Source organism: Carcharodon carcharias, chromosome 5, assembly GCF_017639515.1.
Source record: "Carcharodon carcharias isolate sCarCar2 chromosome 5, sCarCar2.pri, whole genome shotgun sequence".
In the NCBI taxonomy this organism is placed as follows: Eukaryota; Metazoa; Chordata; class Chondrichthyes; order Lamniformes; family Lamnidae; genus Carcharodon; species Carcharodon carcharias.
Genome location: NC_054471.1, coordinates 129,628,051 through 129,642,667, shown reverse-complemented (window position 1 = coordinate 129,642,667; position 14,617 = coordinate 129,628,051). Strand labels below are relative to the sequence as shown.

General features: G+C 43.4%; 1 protein-coding gene across 12 annotated transcripts in view; it reads right to left on the bottom strand.

Moving 5' to 3' along the window:
• The window catches only part of tbc1d32 (TBC1 domain family, member 32), a 418,366-nt gene that overhangs the window by 332,834 nt on the left and 70,915 nt on the right, over nt 1-14,617 (bottom strand). For all 12 annotated transcript variants that reach the window (XR_005942968.1, XR_005942970.1, XR_005942972.1 and 9 more), the window contains 2 exons: nt 1,554-1,625; nt 1,045-1,170 (listed from right to left, as the gene is read on the bottom strand). Coding sequence is in view for 7 of the 12 variants with exons in the window: in XM_041187465.1 (XP_041043399.1) it covers nt 1,045-1,170; nt 1,554-1,625 (198 nt within the window). In the remaining 5 variants the exon portion in view is untranslated. The remainder of the gene's footprint in view (nt 1-1,044; nt 1,171-1,553; nt 1,626-14,617) is intronic.

Genomic DNA, 14,617 nt, shown 5'->3' with positions numbered 1-14,617 from the left:
TACATGCGTTGCCGAGTTCAGAAGTTCAATGAATACTGATTCACACAATGGTTGCTAGCTAGCTGTTTCACACTGCTACTGTGCAATAGCAACATGAGTGTATTCGCCACTAACAGGACGCTGCCATCAAGTCAAAAGACGTTCTGCCTATCAGACAAATGAGTAACGTGGTATGTGAATTTCAGTACCAGTGTGATGCTAGGTATGTAGACCATACCTCCCAAAGACTGAAGGATCGTCTCAAACAGTATGTCCAAGCCACTGTTCGCAACAGGCAAGGTACAGACCCTACCCAACCAGCCCATGCTTGCAAAACTCAAAACACAGTATCAAACATTCGATGTGATTCCACGATTATACAACATTTGCTAAATAATCCTCAGCGTGCTAAGAATTACACTGACAACCAATTTAAGATTGTCAGTCAGACTCGCAGTGTGGTGCACTTGTGTGTGCTGGAAGCTACATATATTAAAGCACAGGGCCCTGTTTTTACAGACAGAAGGAACATGTACACACATTGTGTCTGCTTCATCTGAACAAAATAAGTGGCAGCCATTCACTGACTCATTCCTCAAGGCAATGCCTTGACCAGAGTCAAGCTGCCTGGTTTAAATTTCAATCAATGCTTGGCAGTTAACTATCAGTCACCATCACTGATGCAGTCTCCACGGCAACACCTCTACCAGAGTCCACTTGCCAACCAATCAGCACTCTCTTAACATGCAGAATAAATTGTTTTCACCTTATATTGGTATTCAACCGAAGTGTCTTGATGAGTACAAGACAAAAAGCTTCAACATGTCTTTTTTTTCAGCAGTACTCAAGTTCTGTACTACTAACGACTGTTTTTGCCATTTGAATTACATAAGCAGGAGGATTGCATCCCTAATAGATTCCAAATCATCTTAGTAAATGTATGGCAAAGAGAGAATTATTTATAATTAAACATTTTTGTTTATTGATCAAGTCTTACTGAATTCTAAATCTAATAGTTGCTTATCAATGCTTCGTAAATTGAAGTGTCTATTTTTGATTAATTACACTCAGTGCAGAGTCCGGATCTGAAAGAGCCGCTGCAAGGTGCTTGCGGAGAGTAGCCCAGCAGTCACAATTTAATACGTCGGATGGAGGAGCACAGCAGAGAGTCTGCAAAGCTTCCTGTCGAACCTAAAAAAAGGAACTTCAATCAATTTCTGATAAAAATGTTCTAACAATTAAAGACAAAGCACATCAATATTAAAAATATTGTATATATATTAATGATTAAGATATTAAGATCTCAGATTAGTGTTACATATGCTTACATGGGCAACTGAAAGGCTGTGTAAGTTGAGAATACAGGGAGTTTGCTAAGAAAAGGCAGTTTTTCCAGTGCTATAAAATTGAACTGTTCATTTTGCTATTTTTTTTCCTGTTTGTTGAAGCCAGATGAAACATTCATTTCTGTAATTTATTCTTCACCTGCCACTACAACAAAAAAATACTCAAGAAACACTGACATCTGCAATAATATGGTGTATATCTAATAATTCCCACATAAAAACTCTTACCTCCTTTGGTTGGCTAGGATCCATTCTTCCTACTATAATCTGTATCTGTTCCTGATTCATAAATGTGTAGCTCTGCAATGAAATATTAAATCATACTTACTGATTTTCTATTATGTGCAGACTTTTTAAAGGCTTTAATGAACAAGTGCTTATCCACTACACGTGATGTGAAAAAGTCTTCCACACAACATGGAAACCATTGGTTCATACACCAATTAGGCCTTATTGTTGCTTTGCTTACATTGTAAATTATCCTCTGAAGTTGTTAGAAAATTCTGCCACCTCAGGTCCATGGTGACAGACAATCTGTCCTTTGATGCAGAACTTGATGCACACATAGGGAAAGCGGCTACCACCTTGGCTGACTCACGAAGCACACATGAAATAACATCAAGCTGACCCTTAGGATCGAGCTGATGGTTTATAAGACCTGTGTTCTCAGCACTTTTCCTATGGCTGTGAAACATGGACTACTTACAGCTATCGAGAAAAAAAGCTCAAAAATTTCCCTCTTCACTGTCTGCAGGACAGGAGATGCTGACAGGACAAAATCACAAATGAGGCAATCCTCTCAAAGGCAGAGCTCCCAAGTTTGTGAGCATGCATCAAATAGAGGCGGCTTGACAGGCTCAGGTTGTCCACAGGATGGAAGACAGTCGCAAACCCGAGAACTTTCCGTATGGTAAGGTAGCTAGAATCAGACAACCAGTTGGATGCCCAAAGCTCCATTTCAAAGATGCTTGCAAGCATGACATGAGGGCCATAAACATCAATTGTCAAACCTGGGAGTCATTCGCTGACAAGAGGAAAATGGTGACACCTCCTGTGGGCTGACATGCACCACCAGAATGACCAGTGGCAACAGATGCCAACACTGAAAACAACAACCTGCAATGACACCTGATAGCTGTGGCAGAACCTGCCTCTCAAGAACTGGCCTCTTCAGCCATCAGGAAAGGTGCACCATAAGACACCTCATCTGCTTGTTTGCTGCTTGTCCATCATCTTTTGTAAATGAAAGGATGCCAAATATAAAAAAATTATAACAGTTGCTCAATAAGAATCTAGCCAATACACTGTTTGGCATCAATGCAGTATCAGGATTTAATATTCATTATTTAAAAAATAAACACATTTTCTGAAACTAGAATATATTGCACTAGGATCATGCAATCTCGCTACCAAGTACCTACAATTCACTTAAAATAGTACCTGAAATATTTTCCTGTTTTCTCAGTGACAAAGATTTCTAATGCCCAAAATAGGGATTTCAATATTTTTAAAATCTAGATTTCACTATAAAATTATTATATGAATAGTCTTTGGTGTCTTTTGCTGCTTGCATTATCATTTTAATTTTAAGTAAAAGGCTCCAAGCCTTTCCAAAAAGGCCAGGTTTCAACCATTTTGATCAAAGTTGTGACTCAAAGTTAAATTTGAATCATGCAGTTTGAGCACAAGCAGCGTACCTAATTTTCCCAGATGTATCAGTCACCTCTAGGAATGGGGTAATCCTCTAACATATGGAACTCTGCCCAGTAGCTCGTCAACAAATAATTTTCAAGAACAAGAGAGCAACTTTCAAAAACTCTGAGGTAATATTGATAATGGGCCAGAAATTGTGGCAATGGAGCATCTCTCAGCAAACAACGTTAATTGACCTTTTTAATCTTACTGTTCACATTGCACTATAATTGCACTGCAAATTGCTCAAAGTCTGAACAATAAAGATGCAGTGATATCAATTCTGTTTCTGGAATTTCATGAATGTCATGTCCAACAGTCAATATGCTTAACCAATGAAAAAAAAGGATAAAGGAAGAAACAGATGATATTAATTTCGGAATTAGTGTCAAATTAAATAAAGAGGCATAAAGAGAGAGATGAAAGAGACAGAAAGGAAAAGGAAGGAAACAATTTAAAAGAGCAAGCAGAAGACGAGGACAATGTAACTCAGCTATGTGGAATCATTATATTGATCTTTCAGAAGTTAATGAACAAATAACAAGGTAGGTGTGCAAAGTTTAAAAAGATTCTTGACATGAAATATAGAATCAGCAGCCACCGTCCATCATTATTAGTAGTGGAACTGCTTTCATAGGAACGCAGGAAATGCAAGGTGAGAAAAGACCATATATAATTCTCAAATAAAAACAGAAAATGCTGGAGATACTACTGAATCTGTTATTTTTTCAGATTTTCAGCATCCACAATATTTTGCTTTTACACCCATATACTTGTCGTTCTAAAATCCTAGTAAATGCATGACACAATGGCAATGGAGTTGATGACTAATCATAACAATCAATTTCTATCAATTAGTCTACAATAGACTCAAATGACAAGGAAGACCCCGCAGTAGAGCGTTTTGGGAATTATTGGTTCAAAATCATCTTTTGCTTCTCAAATATGCTAAACATAACAAATCATGTCTTAAATTACTTATATTCTGTATTCAAAAATGTTATTTTCTAAAATAATCGATCCAATTTGCATTTGAGTATCAAGAGCTGAAAATCGTGGGTCGCAAGGTTGCACATCATGTCAGAACCATAAATCACACCATTAGCAGGGTCCTTATGACATTAATTACCAGTCCTAAATGACTGAGGAAAGATTAATTTGCACTGTCATAAATTCAGCCATTTTATGACACACCATAAACTTAATGGGGAGTCTCACTGCAAGATGGTAACTTGTTCGATTTTGTCAAGGCTAACAACAGAGACTAACAAGGCTAACAAATCACCCAGCAATTTGTAGAGAACTGGAACGCATGGCACATATCTACTTTGCCACAAATTGATGCATTTATGAACAAATAATGGCAAACACTATTTTTCTCATAATTACAGGCCCATTGGGTTTTTTAAAAAAAAGAGAATGTTAATCAGAGTCACAGAGAGAGAGAGAGAGACACACAGAGAGAGAGAAAGCGTGAGCGAGCGAGATAGGCACATATACACAGAAAGACTCACAAGGCAACTTTTTTTCATTTCAGGAGAAAAATGGTTCAAGGTGATGGGTCACTAGCTTTGGCACCCACCTGGGGGAAAAATGAGTGGAAGTGGATGGGAGGTTAAAGGTGAGTTAAGTGGCCGTGGAGCAAAGGGAAGAGAAAATTACAGCAGTTGAGCAGGTCAAAGGAGGAGGACCAGGAGAAGAAAGCAGCAAGTAGGGTATTTAGTAGAAAGAGTGAGGGGTAGCAGTCACAAAGGAAATGAGGGGATATGAGGAAACTTGAATGATTGGGGAGGAAATGGAAAGAGACATACTGAAGCCAGATTTTCCCTACAAACATCAGCCCAAATTTGCAACTTGCAGCCCTCAGTGGCTCCTTTCCCCACATCACCATGCCAAACAACAACAACCTGGCATTCATATAGTGCCATTAATGTGGTAAAACATCCCATGATGTTTTGTAGAGCATTATCAAACAAGATGACACCAAGCCACATGAGATATTAGGATAGATAGAGGCTTACTCAGAAAGATAGGTTTTAAGGACTATCTGTACCTTAAAGAAGGACAGCACAGTAGAGAGGCAGAGATGTACAGGGAGCAATTATTTTAAAAAATGTCATTTAGGAATTTTAGCTGCAAATCAGGGGGTGAAAGGGAGAGAGGAACTTGATGAAATTGAAATCACCAGGGAAATGTTACTGAGCAAACTGATGGAGCTGAGGGCTGGCAAGTCTCCAGATCCCAAATGAGCTACATCCTAGGGTCTTAAAAAAGGTGGCTCATAAGATAGTTGATGCACTAGTGTTAACTTTCCAAAATTCATTAGATTCTGGAAACGTTCCATCAGACTGGAAAAGTAGCAAATATAACCTCTCTATTCAAAGGAGGTAAAAAAAAAACAGGAAGCTATAGGCCAGTTAGCTTGACGCCTGTCATGGGAAAGTTGTCAGAATTGATCATTAAGGAGGTTATAGCTGGGCACTTAGAAGAGCTCAAGGCAATCAGGAAGAGTCAGCATGGTTTTGTGAAAGAAAAATCATGTTTAACCAATTTATTGGAGTTTTTTGAAGGAGTAACATGCATGTTGGATAAAGGGGAGCCTATAGAGGCACTGTACTTGGATTTCCAGAAGGCATTTGATACACAAAGGTTATTATGGAATATAAAAGCACATGGTGTAGTGGGTAACGTATTAGCATGGATAGAAGATTGGCTAGCTGGCAGAAAACAGAAGGTATGCATAAATGAGTCTTTTTCAGATTGACAGGATGTGACGAGTGAAATCCTACAGGGGTCTGTGCTGGGGCCTCAACTTTTTACGATTCATATCAATGACTTAGATGAGGGGCATAAAGACATAGTAGCTAACTTTGCAGATGACACAAAGATAAATAGGAAAGTATGTTGTGAAGAGGATATGAGGAGGTTGCAGATGGATATAGTTAGGTTGAATGAGTGGGCAAAGGTCTGGCAAAATGTGAAGTTGTTCACTTTGGCAGTAAGAACAAAAAAGCAGCGTAATACTTAAATGGAGAACGGCTGCATAATTATGAGGTACAGAGGGATCTAGATGCTCTAGTATGAGACACAAAAAGTTAGTATGCAGGTACAGCAAGTAATTAAGGAGGTTAATGGAATGTTATTCTTTATTAGGAGAGGGATTGAACATAAAAGTAAGGCTGTTGTGCTTCAGCTATTCAGGGCTTTGTTGAGACTGCACCTCAAATACTTCTGTGCAGTTTTGGTCTCCTTATTTAGGGATGTAAACGCATTGGAGGCAGTTCAAAGAAGGTTTACTAGATTGATACCTGGAACGAGGAAAGCTTGGACAGACTAGGCATGTTTCCACTTGAGTTTAGAAGAGTGAGGGGGAATTTGATTGAAGTATACAAGATCCTAAATGGCCTTGACAAGGTAGATGTCAAAAGGATGTTTCCTCTTGTGGTTGAACCACAAGAACCAGTGGGCACAGAACCAGTGGGCACAGTTTTAAAATTAGGGCTCGCCCTTTTAGGGCAGATATGAGGAGAATTTTTTTTCTCTCAAGTAGGTTGTGCGACTTTGGAGCTCTCTGTCTCAGAAGGTGGTGGAGGCCGGGTCATTGAATATTTTAAAGGCAGAGGTAGATAAATTCTTGTTAAGCAAGGGAATGAAAGGTTATTGGGGGTAGATGGGAATGTAGAAATTGAAACACAAGCCATGATCTTACTGAATGGTGGAGCAGGCTCGAGGGGCCAAATGGTCCATTCCTGTTCCTATTTCTTATGATTTTCCATCCTGGCCTTTTCAGTGACTTTGTAATCATTACCATATTTTGAAATTTGAACTGATCAGGTATTCAAAGGACATGTTTTGTCCTAGGTGGCTGCAAATTGACTGCACAATTTATTGTGTGGCTGCAACGCTGAATCGCACTCATCACAGCCAGATAATGCTCGTTTCTGACTTTCTTCCTCAGAGGTATAGCTTAGGGCCCAGATAAATGGAAGCCACTCATCCAAAAAGAAATGTGTTATGGCGCTGCATGCAGGGAGTCAAGTCCAAAAGTTGTATTTTGGTCAAGCAGCATTACATAGCAGAGGGATAATTAGGCCAAGGTCCATGAGGGGAAAAGTAGCCGGGTAAGAAAAGAGATGGGGAGAGTGACTGAAGTGGGAAAGACTGAGGACAAAGGAGAGAGAAAGTGGAGTGGGGGGTGAGGGTGAGGGAGAGAGTTCCATGGAAAACACAACTCAGAAACAGACACTCCATGTTGCTGTTCATTCTCCATATACCTAATATTTCTATACGCCTTTATATCCCCCTCTTTAATCTTCCTACTAAATCTATTTAAAATGTTGACATGCAGTCTGCCTGAAATATGTTACATTTAATCTTACATCATGTCCTTTCATTCTAGATCCCTCAAACACTAGAAAGAGTCTGTGTTTAGTTATTCTGTTTCAATTCTTCACAATTTTGAACATCACTAATTGCCCTATAACCTTACAAAAAAAGAAAATAATGCCGATGTCGGAAATCTTATATAAAAACCAAAAATGCTAGAAATACTCAGGAGGTTTAGTTGCATCAGTGGAGACAGAAACAGAGTTAACATTTCAGGCCAATTACATGAAACATTAACTCTGTTCCTCTCTTCACAGGTGCTGCCAGACCGGAGTATTTCCAACCCATAATCTTCTCTGAACAAAAACAGCACCATTTTTTTAATCTTTTTGTATTTGCATTCCCTCATACTAGGCACCATTTCAGTAAATTTGTGCGGTACCCTCTCTATTGCTTCGTGTAGAATGTGTACTCCTAACTGTGGCGTTCCTAGGATTTAATGTAGATTCATTGTGGGGGCTGGAAGTCTAGGGAAAAGGGAGGATAGAACAGGAAACGTGTTCGGAACATCTAATCACAATGTACAAAATACTACTCGGTGGGTGGTGGGAGGGGGTGTGGTTGTGGGATAGGATCCAATTCACTACAAATCAGTTCAGTAGGAGATGCCAACATAAAATTCTGATTTGTCTTCCTTATTCCTCAACCAAGGACCCCCTCCAACTACCACAAGCCATCCCCCAACGCCTACAGCAGGGCTCTTGACTGTTTGCAACTCATTTCCTGGACTTCTGCTCTCAATCCTTCCCTGCCCTCCCAGAACCATGATAAGGTTTCCACTTGTCCTCATCCTCCACCCCACCAATCTCCCATAGACAACAGATCATCCTCTACCGTTTCCACCAACTCAAGCATGATGTCACCACCAAATGCATCTTCCCCTACTCTCCCATCATTCCGAAGGATACTATTCTCTCTGCAACACCCTGGATCACATCTCAAATCATCCCCAAATCCCTGCCTGCTTCCGATAGCGCCACCCATGCAAGCACAGGAGATGCAATACTTGTCCTGTTATCTTCTCTTTTCTCACCATTCAAGGCCCCAAACACTCCTAGGTGAAGCAGCGATTTAGGTGCTTTTTTTCAATTCAGTACACTGTATTGGCTGCTCGCATTGCAGTCTGCTATACACTGGGGAGACCAAACAGAGATTGGGTGAGCGCTTTGCAGAAAACCTCCGTTCTCCACCTTGTTCTCACACTAACCCCTCTGTCCTCAGCCTACTGCAGTGAGCCAATGAAGCTCAGCGCAAGCTCAAGGAAGAGCATCTCATCTTTCAATCAGGCACTTTACAGTCTCCTGGACTGAACACAGAGTTCAACAATTTCAGTTCGAAATCTCTGCCTCAATTTTGTTTTCTTTTCTCTGCATATTTGGAGCTGTTTGGCCAAAGCAGTACAGGATTGTGATTCGGCTATGTTTACTATATAAATCAGAGACAGTAGAAATCATAGATTTATTCTTTTTGGGAAGATAGAACAATTAGGAATTGTTTAAGTTCAAACAAACTGATCAACATCAAATGGCCAATGGTCACAATGTTACGTTAAGCCCTTTTTACTAATTAAAGCACATGCGCTATCTTCATAGTACTCGTGCAATACCAATTGGCTGTTGTGTGCTACTTACTGTCTTAATATTTATATTTAATATAGGCTGTTTCCTGAAAAGCTTTAATGGATAGCCTTGTACGAATGGGCAAACTCTGCCTTTAGTGCCAGTTATTCCTGTAAGCGGTGCTATAATAGGAGTTTCCAATGTCAAGGATATCACACCATTCCAGTCCTCACGCCTCTCATACACATATAAGCATGCCTACACACCCCTTTGTCTCATTCACCATGACAAAAATATATTGGTAGGGCTTTAAATAGTCCAAGCACATTTTTCCTGCAAAGCATGCCCTCCACTACTCTTCTTTCATTGGCTGCTTAGTCTTCCTGCATCCCTCCTCTCTCCCCAACCCATTCTTTGCTACGCCCTGAAGCTACTCTTCCTATTCCCGTCCCTTATCCTTTTCCTCTAACCTTATTTGACCCAAATGTATCATCAGGTCTTGATTCCCTATTTTCATTGCAACAGAGGGCTGCTACATAGCTGAACATGTTTGCATATTTTCTTTAATTAAAATTATGACTGTTATAGATAGTCCAAGAAGTGCATTCTCTCAGGACTAAGAAAACTTTATGAGAAAGCTCATGAGAAGTTCAGCTAGTGTTCTTTTAAGAAATGGGGAAGGGGGGAGGCAATGGTGTAGTGGTAACGTCACCGGACTAGTAATCCAGAGGCCCAGGTTATTGGTCTGGGAACATGGATTTAAATCCCACCAAGGCAGCTGGTAGAATTTAAATTTGGTTAGTAAATCTGGAATTTTAAAAAAAACAAGCTAATCTCAGTAAATAGGGACCACGAAACCACTGTCGACTGTCGTAAAAACTCAACTGGTTCACTAATGTCCTGGAGGGAAGGCCATCCTTACCTACCTTGACCTACATGGTCTGGCCTACAAGTACTCCAGACCCACAGCAGCAAACTCAGCTCTGTTGATCCTACAAAGTCCTCCTTATCAACATCTGGGGGCTTGGGAGAGCTGGCCCACAGACTAGTTCAGCAACAGACTGATATTGTCTGTAATGTATAATTCCGTGAGTATAACTATGTTCCATCACCTTCCTTGGGTATGGCCTGTCCCACCATCAGGAGAGATCCACCAGAGGTGGCAATACAACGGTACACAGTCAAGAGGGAGTTGCCAATGGAGTTCTCAACATTGACTCTGGATCCCATTAAGTCTCATGACATCAGGTCAGACGTGATAATCAGGAGATTTCCTTGCCCACCCCCACCCCCCCCCCCAAGCTGACGAATCAGTATTCCTCCATATTGAACACAATTTACAGGAAGGTTGGCAAGGACACAGAATGTATTCTAGGGGGGGGATTTCAATGCCCATCACCAAGAGTAACTTCATAGCACCATTACTGACGAAGCCCTAAAGGACTAAACTGGGTCTGCAGCATATGGTAAGGGAACCAAGAGGGAAAAACCTACTTCAGCTCGCCCTCACCAACCTACCAGCCGCAGATGCATATGTCCAGGACAGTGTTGGTAAGAGTGACCACCACACAATTCTTGTGGAGACAACGTCCTGTCTTCACATTAAGGATACCCTTCATCATGTTGTGTGGCACTACCCCTATGCTAAATAGGATAGATTTAGAACAGATATAGTAACTCAAGACTGGGCACCTATGAGGCGCTGTGGGCCATCAGCAGCAGAATTGTATACAACCACAATCTGTAACCTCAGTCTGGCATACCACCACTCTACAATTACTATTAAACCAGAGGATCAACCCTAGTTCAATGAAGAGTACAGGAGGGCATGCCAGGAGCAGCACCAGGCATACCTAAAAATGAAGCTTCATCACTGATCTATTTGCATGCCAAACAACAAAAGCAGCATGGGTAGACAGAGCTAAACAATCCCCCAACCAACAGATCAGATCTAAGCTCTGCAAATCTGCCACATCTAGTCATAAATGGTGGTGGACAATTAAACAACTAACTGAATGAGGAGGCTCCACAAATATCCCCATCCTCAACGATGGGGGAGCCCAGCACATCTGTGCTAAAGACGAGGCTGAAGCATTTGCAACAATCTTCAGCCAGAAGTGCCGACTGGATGATCCATCTTGGCCTCTTCCTAAAGTCTCTAGCATCACAGGTGCCAGTCTTCAGCGAACTTGGTTCACTCTACACAACATCAAACGGCTGAAGGCACCAGATACTGCAAGGGCTTTGGGCCCTGACAACATTCCGGCAACAATACCGAAGGACTTGTGCTCCAAAACTAGCCATGCCCTTAGCAAAGCTGTTCCAGCACTGCCATCCAATCAGCTATGTGAAAAACTGCCCAGGTATGTCCTGTCCACAAAAAGTAGGACAAATCCAACCTGATCAATTAGCGCCCCATCAGTCTATTCTCTATCAACAGCAAAGTGATGGAAGATGTCGACGACCGTGCTACCAGGCAAGAATTACTCAGCAATAATCTGCTCACTGATGCTCAGCTTGAGTTCTGCTAGGACTACTCAGCCCGTGACCGCATTACAGCCTTGATCCAAGTATGGACAAGAGAGTTGATTGCAAGAGGTGAGGTGAGAGAGTGACTGCATCAAGGCAGCATTTGACTAAGCATGGCATCAAGCAGCCATAGGAAAACTAGAGTCAATGGGAATCCGGCAAAACTCTCCACTGGTTGGAGTCATATCTGGCACAAAGGAAGATGGCTCTGGTTGTTGCGAGGTCAATCATCTCAGTCCCGGGACATCACAGCAAATAGCTCTTCAGGGTAGTGTCTTAGGTCCAACCATCTTCAGCTGCTTCATCAATGGCATTCCCTTCATCATAAGGTCAGAAGTGGGGATGTTCATTTATGATTGCACAATGTTCAGCATGATATGTGACTCCTCAGATACTGAGGCACTCCATGCCCACATGCAGCAAGGCCTGGACAACATTCAGGCTTGGACTGATAAGTGAAAAGTAACATTCACGTCACACAAGTGCCGGGCAATGACCATCTCCAACAAGAGAGAATCCAAACATCTCCTTTGACATTCAATGGCATTACCATTGCTGAATCCCCCACTATCAACATCTCAGGGGTTACAATTGACCTAACCTCAACTGGACCAGCCATATAAATACTTTGGCTACAAGAGGAGGTCAGAGGCTGGGAATTCTGCAAAGAGTAACTCACCACCGGATTCCCAAAACCTGTCCACCATCTACAAGACACAAGTCAGGAACACTCTCCACTAGCCTTATTGAGTACAGCTCCAACAGCACTCAAGCAGCTCGACCCCATCCAGGACAAAGCAGCCCGCTTGATTGACACCCTATTCACCGCCTTCAACATCCATTCACTCCGCCACCAAGCACAGTGTTAGCAGTGTGTGGCACATATAACATGTACTGCAGCAGCTCACTAAGGCTCCTTCCACAGCACCTTCCTGCCCCACAACCTCTACCACCTAGAAGGACAAGGGGGCAGCCAATGCATGGGAACACCACCATCTATAAGTTCCCATCCAAGCCACACACCACATGGACTTGGGACTATATAGCCGTCCCTCCAATGTCGCAAGATCAAAATCCTGGAACTCCTTTAACAGCACTGTGGATGTACCTACACCACATGGACTACAATAGTTCAAGAAGGCAGCTCACCACCACCTTCTCAAGGGCAATTAGGGATAGGCAATAAAAATGCTGGTCCAGCCAACAAGGTCAAAATCCCATGAAAGAATGAAAAAACACTATTTAGGTGGGAAAATGAAGCATTCCTAACATGTAATTCTGGGACTGCCAGCTACCATGCACAACCTACCCGTTTCTCATGCCACTGGAAATTACTAATGATTGCAATTTTCTTTTTCAACACTACAGCACCTTTATATCAATTACAGTAATGAAGCTTGTCGTTTCCAGCAGAAAGTTCAGTAACAGCCAAGTATACCATTCACAAAAGTATGTGGTGCATGGCTAACTCTCATACTGAATCAGCAGAGGCAGTAGTCTGTCCCAGCTCCTTTAGGACCTCTGCACGACACCTAACTTCAACGTCGTAATTCTTGTTACTGAGCAATGTGAGGAAACAAAACAATTCCGCAAATATGCTGGCTTTGAGAGTTTGCCAACAGTCACTGATTGAACCAGCTGATTGCTATTTGGCTCCTTGTACACAACGCTGTGCCCAACATAATGGATTTTGAACTCAATCTCTTGCTGGTTTGTAGCCATAATAGAATAATGCAGTGGAACGTCCCATTTCCTATTATTGTCTTCGTCTCTCCCTTCCTTATTTGAAGGGAAGCTAGTGCAGGAACATGTCTAATGGAGAGTCCAGGGATATGCTTTGTAGCCAATGGTCAAGGTACCTTTGCACCAATATGAACAGAAGTATAGCATAGGTACAATTGAATTCATGGGCAGAATTTTCTGCCTGTCGGGCGCGGATCCAATTGGCGCCGTGATTGGGTCCACGCCGCCATTTTACGCGGGAGGGCCAATTAAGGCCTGCCCGGCATATTTGCTGATTTCTGTGGACAGTGGAAGTGTGCAGGCGGCGGCGGGCGTGAACAGACCGCCGGGTCTAATGGCAACCTGGCAGTCTGTTTAAAGGAAGGCCTGGCATCCTCCTGTAGGCTGCTCACAATGGCCACTTCGACGTCACACCGAGGGGGTCGGCTGAGCAGGGCACACTGGAGGGAAGAGCAGAGGAGCAGGCCAGGCTGCAGGGTCTGCCAGAGGAGCAGGGCAGGCTGCAAGGTAGGCCAATGCACACTTCGCTTTTCAGATGAATGCCTTGCTGCCCTCCTTGAGGAGGTGGCAGCACAGCGAGAGGTGTTGGTCTCCCAGAATGGGAGGAGGCCCCCGCCACATGACCAAACATGCCTGGGAGGAGGTGGCAGAGGTGGTGAGCTCCTGCGATGTGGTGCAGCACACTTGGATCCAGTGCCGTAAGCACTTCAATGATTTGTTGCGCTCTGGAAGGGCAAGTACCATGGTGGCATTAGGCATTTAACCCAGCAGGGAGCCTTAGCCTTTGAGGGCCCCCGCCCCCCACCCGGCCCACCCCCCCCCCCGCCCCCCCCCCCCCCCCCCCCCCCCCCCCCCCCCCCCCCCCCCCCCCCCCCCCCCCCCCTGCCCCCCCCCCCCCCCCCCCCCCGCCCCCCCACCCCGCCGCCCCCCCCCCCCTGCCCCCCCACCCCCCAAGTCTTACTGTCGTGACTGCATTGAACCATGTTGGCATTTTTCCTACGCTAGGTGGGCAAGCAGATAGAACCCATGCTTAGATCAGCCTCAGTGGTCCATGAGGAGATGAGTTCTCCCCCGCACCATGTGTTGTTCTTAGTCGCACATGACTAGTCTGGGGGCAGCCTGCGGGAGGTGCAGCTAAGCACCTACTCCGAACTCCAACACATGTCCTATTCACAGTGATGAGATGGTGGAAGGGGAGCCTCAAGGTGTTGTGGCCAAGAACCATCTGCTGCCCTCAATGCTGCACGTAATTGCACTTCCTTGCTATGGGAGCAAAGACTGTGTGTTTCCTAAAGTGATGTAGGCAACATGTGTCCAAGGCGGTTGTTGGGGGGTTCGGGAGCAGGCATAGTATCTTTGTGTGACTGATTGGCTGTAGCGGGG